Source organism: Symphalangus syndactylus, chromosome 17, assembly GCF_028878055.3.
Source record: "Symphalangus syndactylus isolate Jambi chromosome 17, NHGRI_mSymSyn1-v2.1_pri, whole genome shotgun sequence".
Taxonomy (NCBI): Eukaryota; Metazoa; Chordata; class Mammalia; order Primates; family Hylobatidae; genus Symphalangus; species Symphalangus syndactylus.
In genome coordinates, this window is record NC_072439.2 from 98,727,755 (window position 1) to 98,748,197 (window position 20,443).

Sequence of the window (20,443 nt, forward strand, 5' to 3'; positions counted from 1 at the left end):
CACCTCCTGCTGTGCCGCCCAGTTCCTAACCAGCCATGGACCTGTACTGGTCCACGGCCCCGGGGCTGGGGACCCCTTTCCTAGAGAATTCTCTGCTGTGTGATGGAATTTGAAGCTATTGCACATCAAAAGAACAAAGGAGGAATTACTTATGCTTAGACTAGAAACAGAAGAGTCTTCCTTTTAAACAGATAAAGGGTTTCTTTTATTTGTTTGTTTAGCCTTAGACTGTAGCTTGAAAGCAGTCTAAAAGGTAGTGGCCCTAGAGAATGTGACAGTAGCCTACTTAGAATTCTTTTCAGTACCTTTTGTCAACATGTGACTCAGGGTCTCTGCCTCTTGGCTGAAGGTTGCTGCCTGCCTGCTGCTGCTGTTTTGTTGTCTAATGAAGTTGGAAAATGATTCTAAGAATCTTTTTTTCCCCTAGGACACTAGTTAAATTGTTCATTTTATTAAAATAAGTTTTTTGCCCTGGTCTATTACTTCCCATCAAGTGATCTGGTTGCCTGGTGAACCTCCCGTAGATGGTTGTGTTTGATAAGCAGAAGTGGGAAGTTGACCCCCTTTTATTTTATGAAACATGAACAGATTTCAGATTTCTCCAAAGCTAAGCTGTCACATGTAGGGGTCCATCCCACAGACTCTGACCCAATGACGGATGAATAACTTACACTGACACAGATGTTATGCTTGTCAGCCCAGCTGAGAGTCTGGGCCGCTTACAGACTCCAAGGAGAGTGCTGTAAAGCATTGCAACCATCAGCCTCAACTAGGCAAGGAAGCTTGCATTTATTTAGTGTAGATTAATTGACAAAGGCTTGAGTCAACACACCTGTGGGTAATTCACCTGGTCGCCCCCACCCTGGAGAGGGCCATCTTGCCCACGAATGATCAAAGGTTAGTCTTAGGACCACATGAGTAAACAAGCTCTTTAGATAAACTACTTTATATTCCTTTGTATCTGTACCTGAAGCTCTCTGGCTCCTGAAAAGAGAATCTGGCTACCTTCAGCCAAACTTTGAAGCTATGCAAAACTCCCCGTTCTTCCAAGAAGGTTTGCTTTTTTCTATTCCTATAATTTCTTCTGCCATCCTGACTGAACCCCCACATCTACATAAATTTATTTTGATTGGCCCTCTATTTCTGGGCTTCTAGAGTTGTTATATAACAGTATTAAAGACATTCTGTTGGTATAGCAATATCCTTCCAGCACATTGTTCAATTCGAGACATGCTTTAGTATCTTTTTGTTTTAGACACTGTTTCTAATATCCCTTCCTTTTCCCATTGAGACTATTAAAATACAGAGAGTACCTGTATGTGTGTTATGTAAAAACAAATGGCATTAAACAGATTTTTAGGATTTTATGTTTATTTTGAATGAACTAATGTGACTCCATCTCAAGTTCTGCTTAATCGTTTTTGTGTTTTTCCTTTAACTTTTTACTCTATACTCCTATCATATATGAAACTTTAATATATTTCTCTAAACTCTTAACATTTCCAAGTTGAAGAATATGACTAGGCCTTAGACACAGCAGGAACCAGGAATTCTCTTGCTAGATATGTTATCTCTCACGCTTCTTTTTATATTGTTTTCTTATTTTACACTTCTTATTTCAGAATGTTTTTTCTCTATGTGTTAAGAAATATAATTCCTGGGCTGGGTGCGGTGGCTCACGCCTGTAATCCCAGCACTTTGGGAGGCTGAGGCGGGTGGATCACGAGGTCAGGAGATCGAGACCATCCTGGCTAAAATGGTGAAACCTCGTCTCTACTAAAAATACAAAAAATTAGCCAGGCGTGGTGGCAGGCGCCTGTAGTCCCAGCTACTCAGGAGGCTGAGGCAGGAGAATGACGTGAACCCAGGAGGCGGAGCTTGCAGTGAGCTGAGATCGCGCCACTGCACTCCAGCCTGGGTGACAGAGCGAGATTCCGTCAAAAAAAAAAAAGAAAAAAAAAAAGAAATACAATTCCTGGGCTCGGTTTCTTATAACTTCAGTCACTGGTGATAGACTGATTCTCAGGGAGCCGAGTCTGGCTTAGCTGCTGAGGTGGCTGCCCCTGCGCCAGTTGCTGGAGGGTATGTGGGAAGCTGTGCTGACCTGGCTTGAGTTAGGTGCCCACCTCGAAAATGGCATCTTTCCCAACTATCTGTATAGAGGAAGGGTGAGGGAAGTTTCCAGAAGTAGGATGCTGAGCAGATTTTTTTAAAAGAAAGAACACATATAATCATAGTACATTAAATTGTAAACTACTGGTTCATCGTTAACTAATAAATATTTTCTCCTGTAGGTAGGGCATTCCGTTAGAAGCCAAGGGACATAAGGAAATGTTGAGGGCACGACCTCAGATTACTCAAAGTCTAGTGAAAATTGAGAGGTAATTTATGATAGATAGATTAATAATTGTGTGTTTCAGTAAAGAGAATCCAGGCTTAACAGTTTCATTTCCCTCTGCTCCTGTCCATAACCAGTATTCCTTTCCCTCTCACTGTGACCACATCTCTTTTAAGTTACATGCCTAGAGAGGAGATGGACATTTGAGCATAAATCTCTCATTACTAGTTAAATAAGTATTATTGTGTTTCCTACCAATACTAAACTAGTAGTATCTTTGTAAACAAAGAAGAGCATACGGTAACATTTCCAGTTTTATGTGTATAGACTTATCAAACAGCATGATTTTTAACTCTTTGATATTAGAAGAATCTTCTGGTTAAACACAGCATGTTGACCACATACAGAAGCATTCTATTTACTCTCCCTCCCAAGACCCAACTAAAATGACAGAAAAAAAAAAAAAAATACACACACACACACTCACACACACAGACAAGGTCAAAGAGAAAAAGAGGAGATAGTAGTGTGAAAGAGGCTTCAGTACACATTTGGAAGGCGGAAGTGGTGGAAAATTGGCACCTGACTTGGCAGGACAGAGAAACACATAACTTAAGCGTTTGCAGAGGGGAATCTGTGAGAAGGGAACCAAGTTTCCCTTGTAAAAATTCCGGAAGCTCAAGATTTAGAGGCACACAATACTGTGTCGGAGTGGGGGTGGGATGTCATACACATGCTGTAAATAAGGGGGATTAGTTGAAAATCAACATAGAAAGTGTCAAAGGCCCCCCAGGACTCCTGCTTTACACCCCACACATCCATGTAAATGTAACCCCCATCCTCTGGAAGGAAAAAAGAATAAACTGACATTTATATTTATTTCCAGAGAATTTAAACCAGAGAAGCCTCTGTTCTTATCAGGGGAGTCAGGCAAAGTTGAAGCACCAGAATAAAGAAGGTGACTTCATGCAAGTCAGCATTTTCAACTCCTTTCCCCATCCTGCTTTCAGAATACCTGTAGCCTGACTCACAGCCTCAGACAGGAGATTAGAAGATTTTTCTCTGGATAAACAATGGCCTGGGGAAAAAAATACTTTAGGTACCTTGCATGCATGCTGTCCTTATCTTTAGTGTTAAGGTTGGCTTAACTCCCAGTTAGCTTTTTAATACTTTTCTGTATGAGTAGACAGTAAAGGATCACCCGACATTTACGAAAAACCCTTTATAAATGAGAGGGAGAGTCCAAAACAATAGGGATAAAAACAGGAACTTAAAAGAAATAGACAGTGTAAGGAGAAAACAACCCCCAGACCACAGCCTGTGCATACACACATACTGTATAATCACCAAAGAGGAGATAAAGGAATCCATGAAACAAGGAAAGAGTTCACAGAGAAAGAATGATCAGAGAACAATGGAAAACAGTTCTTGGAATATCAACATTTAAAATTACCAAAACAAACAAAAGATAGCATTAGAAAGAAGAGTGGAAGATAATCAAGAAATTCTCCCTGCTGGAGTGGTGGCTCACGCCTGTAATCCCAGCACTTTGGGAGGCCAAGGCAGGTGGATCACTTGAGGTCAGAAGTTCGAAACCAGTCTGGTCAACATGGTGAAATCCCGTCTCTACTAAAAATACAAAAATTAGCTGGGCTTGGTGGTGCACACCTGTAATCCCAGCTACTCAGGAGGCTGAGGCAGGAGAATCACTTGAACCTGAGGCGGAGGTTGCAGTGAGCCAAGATTGCGCCATTGCACTCCAGCCTGGGCAACAGTGCAAGACTCTGTCTCAAATAAAAAAAGAAAAAATTCTCCCAAAGAATTAAACAAATACAAAGATGGAAAATATGAGAGAAAAGGTAACAGTTAAAAGATCTAACTAAGGCTGGGCGCGGTGGCTCACGCTTGTAATCCCAGCACTTTGGGAGGCCGAGGCAGGCGGATCACGAGGTCAGGAGATCGAGACCACGGTGAAACCCCATCTCTACTAAAAAAACAAAAATACAAAAAATTAGCTGGGCGTGGTGGCGGGCGCCTGTAGTCCCAGCTACTCGGAGAGGCTGAGGCAGGAGAATGGTGTGAACCCGGGAGGCGGAGCTTGCAGTGAGCCGAGATTGCACCACTGCACTCCAGCCTGGGCAACAGAGCAAGACTCCGTCTCAGAAAAAAAAAAAAAAAAAAGATCTAACTAATGACACGTGGAGGACAGAGCGAATTCTAGCTCTAAGATGGTGGTGTAGAAGCACGCTGGCTGCACTTACTCTGCCCTTGCTACCACAGAAAACCAAGAACATAACAGCACTAAGATGATCGACAGCAACATCCAAGAACTCAGATATGAGAAGGAGACAGTTCCCGGGGGCACAGAGAAATGAACTCCAGGCATGCTTCAAGAATCGGACTTCCGTATCTGCAACACCCGTTCCCCCTGTCCGCCTGGCGCCAAGTGTGGGAAAATCTCCCCCAATTCACAGTTTCTACACAGCAAAAAGTGAGATTGAAGAGGACAACCACCTTCCCCACTATCTTGGGTTACCTGGCAGGAGGCCTGTCCCTGCCTTAGCCCACAGGCGGCATAGGGAGTGCCTAAAGGGAGAACCACCCTGAGGACAGCCAGAGGCAAAGGAGGGAGGCGGGATTACTGTTCCCAGTCTTGGAAACCCTGCCGTATAACTCAGCCAAAGGGGATGCCACATAGAGCAGCTGTTCAGCAACACCACGTTGTAGGAGGTTTATTCCACAGGACCTTTGGCAAGAACCTTTAGCCACCCTTCCTGTACTGCTACCAGAATATCCCCTTGGGGACTCCTCTCTCCCATTTAGGATGGGCTGCACTCTGCTAGAACCAAGGCAAACCTGGGCTTATGGTGCCATTTAGTGCTGGAAAGGAGGCAGCAACCTAGGCACGGGGGTGGGGAAAAGAAAGAAAATCAACAGGTAAATTACAGAGACTCTCTAAGCAAACATATCCAATAAAAACCAGACTAAATATCCTCATACTTTTTTGAAAAATGGCTTAAAATTTTCCAAATTTGATGAAAACTGTAAACCCACAGATTCAAGAAATTTAACAAAATTTGAGCATAGGAAACATGAAAACTACCACCAAGGCTTACCATAATCAAATTGTTTAAAACCAGTGGTAGGGCCGGGAGCAGTGGCTTATGCCTCCAGTCCTAGGATTTTGGGAGGCCAGTGTGGGAGGATCACTTGAGCCCAGGAGTTCAAGACCAGCCTGGGCAACATGGCAAAATCCCATCTCTACAAAAAAAAAAAAAAGAAAGAAAAAAGAAAAATTATCTGGGCAGGGTGGTGTGCACCTGTACTCCCAGGACTTGGTAGGCTGAGGCAGGAGGATTGCTTGAGCCCAGAGGTTGAGGCCGCAGTGAGCCGAGATCGCACCACTGCACTCCGGCCTGGGTGTCAGAGTGAGACCCTGTTTCAAACCAAAAAAAAAAAAAAAAACACAGTGATAGAGAAAATTTTTTAAAAGCTACCAGAAAAAAAAAGACTCATTATATATATAGGACAAAGATAGAGTGATCACAGACTTTATCTAAGTAACAGTGCAAGCCAGAAGACAAGGAACAATATCTTTAAAGTATTTAAAGGGAAAAAAATCTATCAGCCTAGAATTGTATACTATTGAAAGCGTCTTTCCAAAACAAAGGAGGACACAGAATTTTAAATGCGTAAAAGCTGAACGAGTGTATCGTCAGCAGACGTACTACAAAAAATGTTAAGCCCTTCAGGCAGAAGGAACGTGATGTCAGATGGAAATGTGGACTTACAGGAAAGAATGAAAAGCACTGGAGGTGGCACCTCAGTGGTTCCTGACCTTTTTGGCACCCGGGATTGGTTTCGCGGAAGACAGTTTTTCCACAGACCCAGCGGTGCGGGGGAATGGTTTTGAGACGAAACCATTCCATCTGAGGTCATCAGACGTTAGATTCTCATAAGAAGCGCACAACCTAGATCCCTCGTGTGCGCAGTCCACAACAGGGTTCACGCTATGAGAATCTAACGCGGCCCCTGATCTGACAGGAGGTGGAGCTCAGGCGGTGATGCCCACTCACCTGCCACTCAGTTCCTGCTGTGCAGCCGGTTCCTAACAAGCCTCGGACTGGTACCAGTCCGTGGCCTGGGGGTTGGGGACCCCTGTGGTATGCGTTCTTTCTTACCTAAATTTCTTTGAAAGATAATGATTTGAGTTTTTAGGAAACAAAGCACTGATACACCTTGTAACATGGATGACTCTCAAAACATTAAGTAACAAAAGTCATTTGCAAAAGACTGCATGTTGTATGGTCCCATTTACATTAATGAGCAGAACAGGCAAAGCTATGGAGACAACGTAGATTGGTGGTTGCCTGAGGTTTGGGGTGGGGCAGGGGCTGAAATGGGGAGTCATTGCCATTAGGTGCAAGGTTTCTTTTGGGTATGATAAAAATGTTCTAAAGTTAGATTGTGATTATGATTGCACAACTCTAAATATACTAAAACCCATTGGAGTGTACAATTTCAACAGGTGAACATGATAGTATATGAGGAGTTCTAGCTTAAGAAACAACTGAGTAGATAAAAGGGAATCTCAAAATACTTAGTCCAGAAGAAGGCAGAAAAGATTGATAAAAACAGACCTACCTACAAGAAATCTTACTTTAAAACATAAAGCCACAAAATAGGTCAAAATAAAAGGATAGAAGAAGGTGTGTTAACAATTAAAAGAAACCTGGGCTGGCTGTATAAACAGCAAACTAGAGTTTAGAGCTAAAAAATACTATCAGTGATAAAGAAGGTTGTTATTTCGTGATAATAGGACCAGTTCATTAAGATGATATAATAGAACTAAATATTTATGTACCTAATAACAGCTTCAAAATTCATGAAGCAAAAACTGAGAGGATTTTAAGAAGAAACAGACAAATTCAGTTATAATTGGAGATTCCAAAACTTCTTTCAGTAATTGGTAGAAAAAGTAGACATAAAATCGGTAAGGATATAAAAAATTTGAACGTAACTATCGGCCAACTTGACCTAATAGATGTTTATAGAACACTCCACACAATAACAGCAGAATATACATTCTCTTTAAAGACACATGAGGTATACTTTTAAAAATTCTCAAAAATGTTGGCCAGGCACGGTGGCTCATACCTGTAATCCCAGCACTTTGGGAGGCTGAGGCGGGCAGATCACTTGAGGTCAGGAGTTCAAGACCAGCCTGGCCAACATGGTGAAACCCCCGTCTTTACTAAAAATACAAAAACTAGCTGGGCCATGGTGGCAGGCGCATGTAATCCCAGCTACTCGGGAGACTGAAGAAGGAGAATCGTTTGAACCTGGCAGGCGGAGGCTGCAGTGAGCTGAGATTGCACCACTGCACATCACCCTGGGCAACAGAGCAAGACTCCCTGTCAAAATAAATAAATAGGCCGGGCGCGGTGGTTCACGCCTATAATCCCAGCACTTTGCGAGGCCGAGGTGGGTGGATCACGAGGTCAGGAGTTCAAGACCATCCTGACCAACATGGTGAAACCCCGTCTCTACTAAAAATACAAAAATTAGCCAGGCCTGGTGGTGGGCACCTGTAATCCCAGCTACTTGGGAGGCTGAGGCAAAGAATTGCTTGAACCCAGGAGGTGGAGGTTGCAGTGAGCCAAAATTGTGTCACTGCACTCCAGCCTGGGCAACAAAGCAAGACTCTGTCTCAAAAATAAATAAATAAATAAATAAATAAATAAATAAATAAATAAAGGATTTAAATTAAATAAAGTGTGTTCTTGTGACCATAATATAATTCAATTAGAAATCAGTCACAAGAAGTTCTCTGGAAATATTTGGAAAGTAAAGAAAGCACTTCACAAATAAAAAGATACTTTGAAAATATATTAAACTGAATGAAAATTCTAAACATCAATAATTGTAGGATACTGCTAAAGCAATACTTAGTGGAAAAGTTATAGTATTAAACACCATATTAGAAGAAAAGATTTTAAATCAGTGCCTTTAGCTAAGCCATCTTAATAAACTAGAAGGGAAGAGCAGATGAAATCCAAAGTAAGTAGAAGAAAGGAAATAATAAAAAGCAAAATGGGAATAAATGAAATAGGGGGGAAAAAGCAGCAGAAAAGGCCGGGCACGGTGGCTCACTCCTGTAATCCCAGCACTTTGGGAGGCCGAGGCGGGCGGATCATGAGGTCAGGAGATCGAGACCATCCTGGCTAACACAGTGAAACCCTGTCTCTACTAAAAATACAAAAAATTAGCCGGGCGTGGTGGTGGGCTTCTGTAGTCCCAGCTACTCGGGAGGCTGAGGCAGGAGAATGGTGTGAACCCCGGGGGGCGGAGCCTGCAGTGAGCCAAGATCGTGCCACTGCACTCCAGCCTGGGCGACAGCGAGACTGTCTCAAAAAAAAAAAAAAAAAAAAAAAAAAGGCAGAAAAAATCACTGCAACCAAAAGTAGATTCATTTAGAAGGTTAATAAAATGGATAAACCTGTAGCCAGACTGATAGGGGGCAGTGGATGGGGAGGAGAGACAAATTACCAATATTGAGAATGAGAGAGGTGGTGGCACCCCTACAGATTTTACAGATACTAAAAAGATAGTATGAACAAATATGTACCAATTTTTTTTTCTTTTCTTTTTTTTTTTTTTGGGAGAATGAGTCTTGCTTTGTTGCCTAGGCTGGAGTGCAGTGGTGCGGTCTTGGCTCACTGCAACCTCCACCTCCCAAGTTCAAGCGATTCTCCTGCCTCAGCCTCCCGAGTAGGTGGGATTGGTTATAGGCATGCACCACCACGCCTGGCTAATTATTGTATTTTTAGTAGAGACAAGACTTCACCATGTTGGCCAGGCTGGTCTCAAACTCCTTAGCTCAAGTGATCCCTTTGCCTCAGCCTCCCCAAGTGCTAGGATTACAGGCATGAGCCACTGCGCCTGGCCATTGTGAAATTCTTAGCAAGATTTTAGCAATTGGAATCCAGCAGTGTATAAAAAGGGTAATACGTCATCACCAAGTGGATTTCGTTGGTTTAAGTTTGAAAATCGATTGAAGTTATTGACTGTATTAACACAATAGAAAGGATGAGCCATAGGTTTGTCTCAATACATGTAGAAAAGGCATTTGACAGAACCCAATATCCATTGCTGATAAAAGTGTTCAGCAAACTTGGAATAGAAGAGAATGCCCTTTAGCCTCATAAAAGACATCTTTTAAAAACCTACCATTGACATTAAACTTAAGGGTAAAAAGAATGACAGTTTTTCCTTTTAGATCAGGAAAAATGAAATTTCTCTTCATCCACTTTTATTCAACAATGTACTGAAGGGTCTAGCTAATGTAGTAAGGCAAAAAAAAATTTTTTTTAAGAAAATGAATAAAAGGAATCCAGATTGGAAAGAAGTAAACTTGATTTTATTCACCAACAACATGATTGAATTTTTATAGCAAAATTGTATATTTACAAAAATACTAGTGGAAGTAAGTGTAATAAGGTTTCAGGATATAAGATTCGTATTCAAGAAACAACTGTGTTTCTTTATGGCTGCAATGAATGATTAAAATGGAAATTTTAAAACTGCCATTTGCAATAGTATCAAAATCAGGAAATACCGAGGCAGAAATGTGATGAAACAGTGTGTGCTCTACACTGATAACTACTGCTCTGTTTCTGAGTGTCCCCCAGAGTTCATGTGTTAGAAACTGAAGCCCCAGTAAGACAGTGTTGAGAGATGGGACCTTCAAGAGGCGAAGCGAGTGCTCACAGATGGACTCAGGTCTTTATTGTGGATGCGCATTGGTTATAAAAGCGAGTTTGGCCCTCTCCTGCTCTCTTTCTTGCAATGTGATGCCTTCTGCTACGTTATGACACAACAAGAAGGACCCTCACCAGATGTGGCTTGTTGATCCTTGATCTGGAGGACTTTCCAGCCTCCAGGGTAACTGTGAGCCAAATGAACTTTTATTTTTTTGAGACAGTCTCACGCTGTGACCCAGGCTGGGGAGTGCAGTGACACAATCTCGTCTCACTGCAGCCTCCACCTCCTGGGTTCAAGCAATTCTCGTGCCACTATACTCGGCTAACGTTTGCATTTTAGATACGGTGTTTTGCCATTTGGCCAGATGGGTCTTGAACTCCTGGCCTCATGTGATCTGCCCACCTCAGTCTCCCAAAGTGCTGGGATTACAGGCATGAGCTACTGCTCCTAGCTGGCTTCTAATGTTTATATTAATAAATTGCCTAGGCAGTGGTTCTGATAAAGCATACCGAACAGATAAAGACAACTACAGACACTGCTGAGAGAAATTTTTAAAGACCTAAATAAATGAAAAGATTTGCCGTTTTCATGGATCAGAAAACTCGACGTTATTAAGAAATCAAGAAATAAATTCTCAGCCAGGCGCAGTGGCTCATGTCTGTAATCCCAGCACTTTGGCAGGCCAAAGCAGGTGGATCGCTTGAGGCCAGGAATTTGAGACCAGCCTGGCCAACATGGTGAAACCCCGTCTCTACCAGAAATTACAAAAATCAGCCCGGTGTGGTGGCGCATGCCTGTAATCCCAGCTACTCAGGAGGTTGAGGTAGGAGAATTGCTTGAACCTGGGAGGCGGAGGTTGCAGTGAGCTGAGATCACGCCACTGCACTCCAGCCTGGGCGACAGACAGAATGAGACTCCCTCTAAAAAAAAAAAAGAGAGAAGAAAGAAATTCTCCCTAAAATTCATCTGTACATTCATTCCAATTCTAGTCAGAATTCCAACAGGCTTTCTGTAGAAATTAATAAGCTCACTCTAAAATTCATAGGGAAATGCAGAGGACCTGGATTACCCAAGCAGCTTTGACAAAAGAAAAAGAAGACTCTTACGTGACTTAGTTTCAATGAGTGTTACAAAATGGCAATAAAATAATCAAGGCAGTCTGATAGTGGCATAAAGGCAGACAAACATAATTGCAACAGAGCAGAGCCTCCAGAGATAGACTCACGTATACAGACAACAGTTGACTTTCAACAGTGGTTCCAAATGACAACCAAAATGGTGCTGGCCTTCTAAATGGCAACACTGGAAATGCTGAGGGTAAAAAAACACACTTCCAACATATATATATATATATGTATATATATATATATATAAAATGAGTCAAGAACTATCAACTAAAGGGATAAATCAAGAGGAGAAAAACATAAGATCCGGAAAATAGATTCCAGCACAGGGCAGGAGTGAAGGGATGTCATGGACGGTAACTGTGCAGGAAGCCTAGGCATGAGCCATTGCGGATTAGAGCAGGAGGGGCTGAGAGGGAGGGGGCGGGGGGAAGGAACTGACGTGTTGGAGTTTACAGAGAATATTATTGATAGGTGTGTGGCAGAAATGTTGCAGAAATAATTTATAATCGGACCATAGAAAAACTGTATAGTTTTAAAATGTGGCAATTAGTAACTCCACTAAAAAGAAAGGATTAGGCTTGCACAAAAAAGGAGAGGGGGCTTTGTCAACTACTTGTCTTGACAGTGTGTGTTATCTGCGGGGTCACAGTAATGCAGATCTGACTTCCTGATGAATGTAGCTGAGTGGAAATGGGGTTTGCTGTGTTTGCTGTCCACATTGCTCAGTATCTGAGATGTAGCCCTTTGTGAGAGAGCTGGCGCCCGAAGGGGGTGTCTCTTCTGCCTGTGCTCTGTTACTCAGGCCTGCTGTTGGTCACTCCATGTGCCTCCTCATCAGGACAGTGTTTGGTTGTGTCCAGCCCTACTCTATGGCAGGACAGTCTGCTTTACTTCATTTACTAGTTTCCTATCAGCCAGTTTTTAGGGGAAATCTTCTCTAGAATAACTTTGATTCTAGTATGTTTTCTAGAATAACTTTGATCCTAATATGTTTTAGGAAAAATATAAACACAATATGCTGGGCACGTGGTGGCTCACGTCCGTAATCTCAGCACTTTGGGAGGCCGAAGCAGGTGGATCAGGAGTTTGAGACCAGCCTGATCAACGTGATGAAACCCTGTCTCTACTAAAAATACAAAAATTAGCCAGGCATGGTGGTGGGCACCTGTAATCCCAGCTACTTGGGAGGCTGAGGCAGGAGGATGGCTTGAACCCGGGAAGCAGAGGTTGCAGTCAGCTGAGATCGCACCACTGCACTCCAGCCTGGGCAACAAGAGCGAAACTCCATTTAAAAAAAACAAAAGACAAAAAAAAAATTATAAGTGCCTTTACTAGTCTTGTTTAAATAGGCTGATTGTTTCTGTTTTTTTCTAATGCCCTCTAGGAAGTAAAAAGAAAGAAAAGGAACGGCCAGAAATTTCTCCTCCATCTGATTTTGAACACACCATCCATGTTGGCTTTGATGCTGTTACTGGAGAATTCACTGTAAGTTTACCTAGTTCGGGCCCATTTATAACATTTAAAACAGCACTCAAACATTTTCCTTCATTATTAAATTTGAAATTAACATTTCAGGCCAGGCGCGGTGGCACACGCCTGTAATCCCAGCACTTTAGGAGGCCAAGGCTGGCAGATCATTTGAGGTCAGGAGTTCGGACCAGCGTGGCCAACATGGTGAAACCCCGTCTCTACTAAAAATACAAAAAAATTAGCCAAGCGTGGTGGTGTACGCCTGTAATTCCAACTACTCGGGAGGCCGAGGCAGGGGAATCACTTGAACCTGGGAGGTGGATGTTGCAGTGAGCAGAGGCTGTGCCATTGCACTCCAGCCTGGGCAAGAAGAGTGAAACTCCGTCTCAAAAAAAGGGAAATTAACATTTCTGTCTACTATGTTAACTATGAATTGTTACTGCTTTTTGCTTTTTATAAAAGTGTCAGTGGTTGGATATATCGTTTTGCTAGAGAGCAGAGCCTATTAATTATAGTTATGCAAAACAGACTTAGAAAAAATAGACCTAGGCCGGGCGCGGTGGCTCACGCCTGTAATCCCAGCACTTTGGGAGGCTGAGGCGGGCGGATCACAAGGTCAGGAGATCGAGACCATCCTGGCAAACACGGTGAAACCCCATCTGTACTAAAAATACAAAAAATTAGCCGGGCGTGGTGGCGGGCACCTGTAGTCCCAGCTACTCGGGAGGCTGAGGCAGGAGAATGGCGTGAACCTGGGAGGTGGAGCTTGCAGTGAGCCAAGATCGTGCCACTGCACTCCAGCCTGGGCGACAGAGCAAGACTGTCTCAAAAAAAGAGAAAAGAAAAAATAGACCTTTAGAAAACGAGATCTTTTAAAATTTAGTCAAACCTACACTCAAAAGATTGGTTTGTTTTGTGTATTTTGTCATTTATCTCTGGAAATTAATTTTATTGCATCAATTTATACTGTAACTAATTTTTGAATATGTTTTTGTTAGGGTATGCCAGAACAGTGGGCTCGATTACTACAGACCTCCAATATCACCAAACTAGAGCAAAAGAAGAATCCTCAGGCTGTGCTGGATGTCCTAAAGTTCTACGACTCCAACACAGTGAAGCAGAAATATCTGAGCTTCACTCCCCCTGGTAAGACAGTGGCGTAAGGCTGGATCAGATGGAGATTTGTGAAGCACTTCTAGATAAAAAGATTACTCCTGGAAAAATGAAAAGCTAAACTATGGTTCTTGTCAATAACGTTTTTTCCCTGGATAGATTCTACCTTTTCTAGACTGATCCAGGGCAGTTCTGAAGCATAATTTGGATCTGTGAATTATAGTAATCTCATAGGTTTGCCAGAAACGGGAATTGATGGATATTTTGGCTTTTTGTTTATTTGGTTTTTTCTCCTCATTGCTGTGTTTTTGTTTTCATTTTTCACTCCTCACTGCTTTTAAATGACTTCCAGCAATCAAAGGAAAAGACGCTGGTTGATAGACATGTTCATACTAGAAATACATTTATTGTTAGTGGGACAAGAGGAGGTTGTTTTGCACAGATTTGAACTAAAAAATGTTTAGCTCCACTCAAAAACTTGAAACTCATAAGTGTGCAGATAATAGAATATATGTATTTTAATATATAAAATAGATAAATCATATATGAAAGAAGGATTAGAACTAAAAGGATTTATGCCTCAGAAATGGAATATCTGGAATATTATCTACATAGTTACAGCAATGTAAATTTTACTTTCTGGATGAATATAGCTGGATGGAAATTGGGTTTGATGTACTTTGTTTTCCAAGTTGCTCAGTATCTGAGATACACCGTTACCTATGAGAGAACCAGTGAATTGGTATATAGTGTAAGAGTTGGTGTAGTGGATTTTTAAAAATAGTTTTTGTTCAAATAAAGATCAGAATAAAGTTCATACATTGCAGTTGGTTGATATATCTCTTGAATCCGTTTTGATCTTTAGGCTTCCCCTCCCACACACTGGTTCATGCTGTCTTTTCTTACCGTTTATTTATTACAGAAACAAGATCATTTGTCTTGTTTCCCTCAGTTTAGATTTTGCTCACTACGTCCTCAGGATGTCATTTTTCAATATGTTTGTCTGTCTCTGAAGTCATACACGTGGTTTTCAAAAGCAATACGATTGAGCTAAAATCATACATGGGATTTTAATTGATTATACTTAATGTTTGCATCCTCACAGAAACAAAGGCCGTGCGCAAGGGAGAAACAGAAATCTTTCTGCAAGTGATCTTGGCCTTTTCTGTTGAGTCTAGTACACCCTTAGGAAAAGGTCACACTTGCTCCTAGAACTTTTCTATCAACCAGTAAGTCTGTGTGTAAATTAGTAATTTTTTTGAAAAATCAATGTTTGACCACAAAATGGTAGCTTATTTTCACCTAGTACACATACATACATATGTGTGTGTGTGTGTGCGCATGCATGTGTGTGTGTGCGCATGCATGTGTGTGTGTGCACATGCGTGTGTGTGTGTGTGTGTGTTTTGTTTTGTTTTTGAGCCGGAGTTTACTCTGTTGCCCAGGTTGGAGTGCGATGGTGCAATCTCAGCTTGCCAGAACCTCCGCCTCCCGGGTTCAAGCAATTCTCCTGCCTCAGCCTCCTGAGTAGCTGAGATTACAAGCACGCGCCACCACACCCGGCTAATTTTGTATTTTTAGTAGAGGCTGGGTTTCTCCATGTTGGTCAGGCTGGTCTTGAACTCCCGACCTCAGGTGATCTGCCCATCTCTCGGCCTCCCAAAGTGCTAGGATTACAGGCTTGAGCCACCACGCCTGGCCTGTGTGTATGTTATATATGATATATGTGTGTGTATGTGATATATATACATATCTATACACACACGCACACACACATATATACACACACATATATATGTCTCTGGGCATTTTTAAAAGAAAAACAAAACAATGTCAGAATTTTACTTTGCACAATTGTCATTGTCTTAATTGTTGCATTAAGTTCCTCAGTCAGCAGTTTTCCGGAAAAAGTATATCAATAAATTTGTTTCAATAAATACAGATTGATAGGTATACTTTCAAACTAAATTTTGATAGCTTTATTGAGATATAATTTACATGCAGTACAATTCACCCATTTTAAATACATAATTCACTGATTTTTACTAAATTTATAGTTTCATGTAGATTTCAGATTCCTTAGCTTGGTCTTATATACATTCTTATTTGACTACTTGCGTGGTCATTTTTCTCAAGAGTTAATTCAACTTGAAATCAGTTTAAGAACATTTCACTTTCTCTGCGTTATTTTTTTTTTCCTTTTATCATATCAAAGTGCTATTTCTTGAATTGCTAACATTATGTTTTGTTTCATATTCAGAGAAAGACGGCTTCCCTTCTGGAACACCAGCGGTAAGTTAATGATATTATTTCTTGTATCTCTTGTTCTAATTTAGGTTACCCAAGACAAATCTGTGTTTATTTTGCTTTCTAAAATAAATTACAGCCATCAGAGGTAAATAAGTACTCAATAGGTGTTTTTAGCTAGCCCCCTGATGAGTTGAAGAAGCTGTATTAAATAGAAATTCCTTGATATGATACTTAATGTAACAAATTTATAATGACCTTCAGAACAGTTTAGCTACCTTTGGTAATGTTAACATATACAAACGTGAATACAAAGAACTTGCTAGCGTGTATGTTCCTCTCCATCCCTCAGTTCTCCTTCTGGTACTATTTTACTGAAGATAGACTGTGGAAAAGTGCTGAACAGTTGAAACGTGTCAGTCTTCAGAGTCATCTGAACCTTAAGTTATCGCATAAACACAGTCAGTTCTTGGAAACAGTCGTTTTATTGGCAGTTTCTCAATTGGGAGGAAACGGTCTCCTGGAGTTTTATTTTTTTATGTTTTATTTTATTTATTTATTTATTTATTTATTTATTTTGAGTTGGAGTCTCGTTCTGTCACCCAGGCCTGGAGTTTTATTTTTTTATATTTTATTTTATTTTATTTTATTTTATTTATTTATTTATTTATTTATTTATTTATTTATTTATTTATTTATTTTGAGTTGGAGTCTCGTTCTGTCACCCAGGCTGGAGTGCAGTGGCACGATCTTGGCTCACTGCACGCTCCGCCTCCCGGGTTCACTCCATTCTCCTGCCTCAGCCTCCCAAGTAGCTGGGACTACAGGCGCCCGCCACCACGACCGGCTAATTTTTTGTGTTTTTAGTAGAGACAGGGTTTCACCCTGTTAGCCAGGTTGGTCTCGATCTCCTGACCTTGTGATCCACCCGCCTTGGCCTCCCAAAGCGCTGGGATTACAGGCATCAGCCACCGTGCTCGGCCCCAAATCTGACTGTTTTAAATGTCACCAGATGTTTCTGACGTACAAAACCCAGAGGATCCTTGATTTTGGCCTTAAGAAGTAACACTGTTTACTTTCAGGACATTGTATATGTATGCTTAGGGTAAATAGTACTTTATTAAAAATATTTGGTACTCACCATATATATATATTTCATAAACTTTTTCATAATTCATACAATCGCCTTATTATGTTAGATTATAATTCTATTGAGTTATCTAAGAGCTAATGAGATTTAGTGGTTTTGAAATGAGCTATCAAAGAAGCAAACTTTTTGAAGTACGTTCATAAAGGGCGATGGTCACATTTAAGCCTATTGGACTTGTTTTCCTTACTTTGCTCATCATCAATGCAGCTGAATGCCAAGGGAACAGAAGCTCCCGCAGTAGTGACAGAGGAGGAGGAGGATGATGAAGAGACTGCTCCTCCCGTTATTGCCCCACGACCGGATCATACGAAATCAGTGAGTCTTCCATTGGTGATCTAGGCTGTGTGTGTGTGCATGTGTGTTTTAAAAAACAGCAGAGTCTGTATTTGACTTTCAGTGATTGCTTTTAAAAAGCCCTCAAGTTTAAAATCGTTTAGTATGGAGAAATTTAACCAAGAAATCTGTACCCAAAGACCACTCACCAAAAACTAGTTTTCCGAAGATTAAAATGTGATGTCTTTAAAAGTTAACGCACTCACCTCACTGGGCTTTTTTCTTTCTATAGTACACCTTTTCCAGAGGGTTCATCTGTTTCCCAAGCTTTCTCTGTTTATCTCAATGTAGATGATGACTAAATCTAAAACTCAGAGCTTTCCTCTTACCCAGATTATGCGTTTTAATCTCCCATTTTACACTTCTCTCAGCGCCTTGATGTTATTCAAAAGGCAGTTGAGAATGAAATTCCTAACCAGGTAAGGGAGAATTTTTAAAATGATAACCTTAAATGGAGCCAGGAAGAGAGGAATGACTGCAGTTACCATTCTGCTGCCTGCACTAATGCAAGTAGAGCGTGGGGAAGGTGCTGTGCCGTGGAATGGGCTGTGCTCATGGCACAGTGGGCAGGCAGAGCTCAGGGGACGGCCTCTGGATGCCGAGCTGATGGCAGAGGACTCCGTTTTCTTTAGCCTTTAGACCTGGCTGTTTGAAATGGGTGGTAGGCATTATAATTGTGCAAAAACTTTTGTGGGAATTAATAATAGTTCTTTCAACATCAAGGTTTCCGTTCTTTTGCATTTTACTTACCATTTGTAGTAAAAACATGATTTTTAAACCGTGCTTTTTGATACATTGTTATACCATTTTAGACCTGGTCACACTTAAATTTCATTCATGGACCTGCTGTTTTACTAGACAACTTTTCAAATATATACATGCTATGCCAAAGAAAAATGTTTCACATTTATTGTTCTTAGTTACGCATCTTTTATATCTGAAAATATCGTTCTCATCATTTAGAACAATGGAAAAGACTACTTAGTTCAGGTTAAAAATCAAAGAACTGAATTAGTGTGCCAGGAAGAATATCTGAAAACATTCCTCAAACCTTAGTAATGAACTGTTTCTCCACAGATTTACACACGGTCTGTAATTGACCCTGTTCCTGCACCAGTTGGTGATTCAAATGTTGATGGTGGTGCCAAGTCTTTAGACAAACAGAAAAAGAAGACTAAGATGACAGATGAAGAGATTATGGAGAAATTAAGTATGTTATCTACATTTTACATCATTGTTAAATTGTTAACAGCTCTTAAAACATTTGGCCCAGACGGATTTTAACTTACACCTTACATTATGACTTAAAGTATAAAGAATACATTGTTTCCTTATAGCAACAGTAGCTTCAATTACAATCTGGTGATGTCGCCGGTGTGGTGGCTCACCCCTGAATCCCAGCACTAGGTCAGGAGTTCAAGACCAGCCTGGCCAACATGGTGAAATCCCGTCTCTACTAAAAATACAAAAATTAGCTGGATGTGCTGGCATGTGCCTGTAATCCCAGCTACTTGGAGGCTAAGGCAGGAGAATCACTTGAATCCAGGAAGTGGAGGTTGCAGTGAGCCAAGATTGCATCACTGGGCTGGGCGCAGTGGCTCACGCCTGTAATCCCAGCACTTTGGGAGGCCAAGGTGGGCGGATCACAAGGTCAAGAGATCGAGACCATCCTGGCCAACATGGTGAAACCCCATCTCTACTAAAAACAAAAATCAGTTGGGCATGGTGGCACGTGCCTGTAGTACCAGCTGCTTGAGGGGCTGAGGCAAGAGAATCACTTGAACCCGGGAGGCGGAGGTTATAGTGAGCCGAGATTGCGCCACTGCACTCCAGCCTGGCAACAGAGTGAGACTCCATCTCAAAAAAAAAAAAAAAAAAAAAAAAAAAAAAAAAAAAAGCTAATTGGCCGGGCACTGTGGCTCATGCCTGTAATCCCAGCACTTTGGAAGACCAAGGTGGGCGGATCACTTGAGGTCAGGAGCAAGACTAGCCTGGCCAACATGGCAAAACCCCATCTCTACTGAAAAACACAAAAATTAGCAAGGTGTCATGGCAGGTGCCTGTAATCCCAGCTACTTGGGGAGCTAAGGCAGGAGAATCACTTGAACCCGGGAGGCAGAGATTGCAGTGAGCCGAGATCGTGCCACTGCACTCCAGCCTGGGCAAAAGAGCGAGACTCAGTCTCAGAAAATAATAATAAATAAAATTAACAATTAAAGAATGCTAATCTAGAGGGTTCAAGGAAAAATACTTTATGGAAGGATTATTTTAAACATAAAGGCTGGGCATAGTGGCTCAAACCTATAATCTCAGTACGTTGGCTGGCCAAGATAGGAGGATAGCTGGAGTCCAGGAGTTCAAGGCCCACAACTTAGACCCCGACTCTACCCCCCCACCCCAAAAAAAAGAAAACTAACGAGGCATGGTGGTGCATGTCTGTAGTCCCAGCTGACTGGGAGCCTGAGGCAGGAGGATTGCTTGAGCCCATGAGTTCAAGGCTGTAGTGAGCTGTGATTGCGCCACTGCACTCCAGCCTGGGTGACAGAGTGAGACCCTGTCTCTAAAACATAAACAAATGCTTATATGCCCCGTGTTTATTTGCTTTTGATTTCTCAGTGCTTTCAAGTATGAACCTGGCTCTTACTCTGTTATTATTATTATCTTTCTTTTTTTTTTTTTTTTGAGACAGAGTCTCGCTCTGTCGCCCAGGCTGGAGTGCAGTGGCACGATCTTGGCTCACTGCAATCTCTGCCTCTCCGGTTCAAGTGTTTCTCCTGCCTCAGCCTCCCGAGTAGCTGGGACTACAGGCATGTGCCGCCACACCCCGCTAATTTTTGTATTTTTAGTAGAGATGGGGTTTCACCATGTTGGCTGGGCTGGTCTCCAACTCCTGACCTCAGG

At 41.7% G+C, this 20,443-nt stretch overlaps 1 protein-coding gene across 4 annotated transcripts in view; it reads left to right on the forward strand.

Annotated features, from left to right (window-relative positions):
* The window catches only part of PAK2 (p21 (RAC1) activated kinase 2), a 99,803-nt gene that overhangs the window by 59,553 nt on the left and 19,807 nt on the right, over window positions 1–20,443 (forward strand). For all 4 annotated transcript variants that reach the window (XM_063622208.1, XM_063622207.1, XM_063622206.1 and 1 more), the window contains 5 exons: window positions 12,614–12,714; window positions 13,698–13,845; window positions 16,073–16,104; window positions 17,417–17,524; window positions 18,620–18,752. In XM_063622208.1, the coding sequence (XP_063478278.1) occupies window positions 12,614–12,714; window positions 13,698–13,845; window positions 16,073–16,104; window positions 17,417–17,524; window positions 18,620–18,752 (522 nt within the window). The remainder of the gene's footprint in view (window positions 1–12,613; window positions 12,715–13,697; window positions 13,846–16,072; window positions 16,105–17,416; window positions 17,525–18,619; window positions 18,753–20,443) is intronic.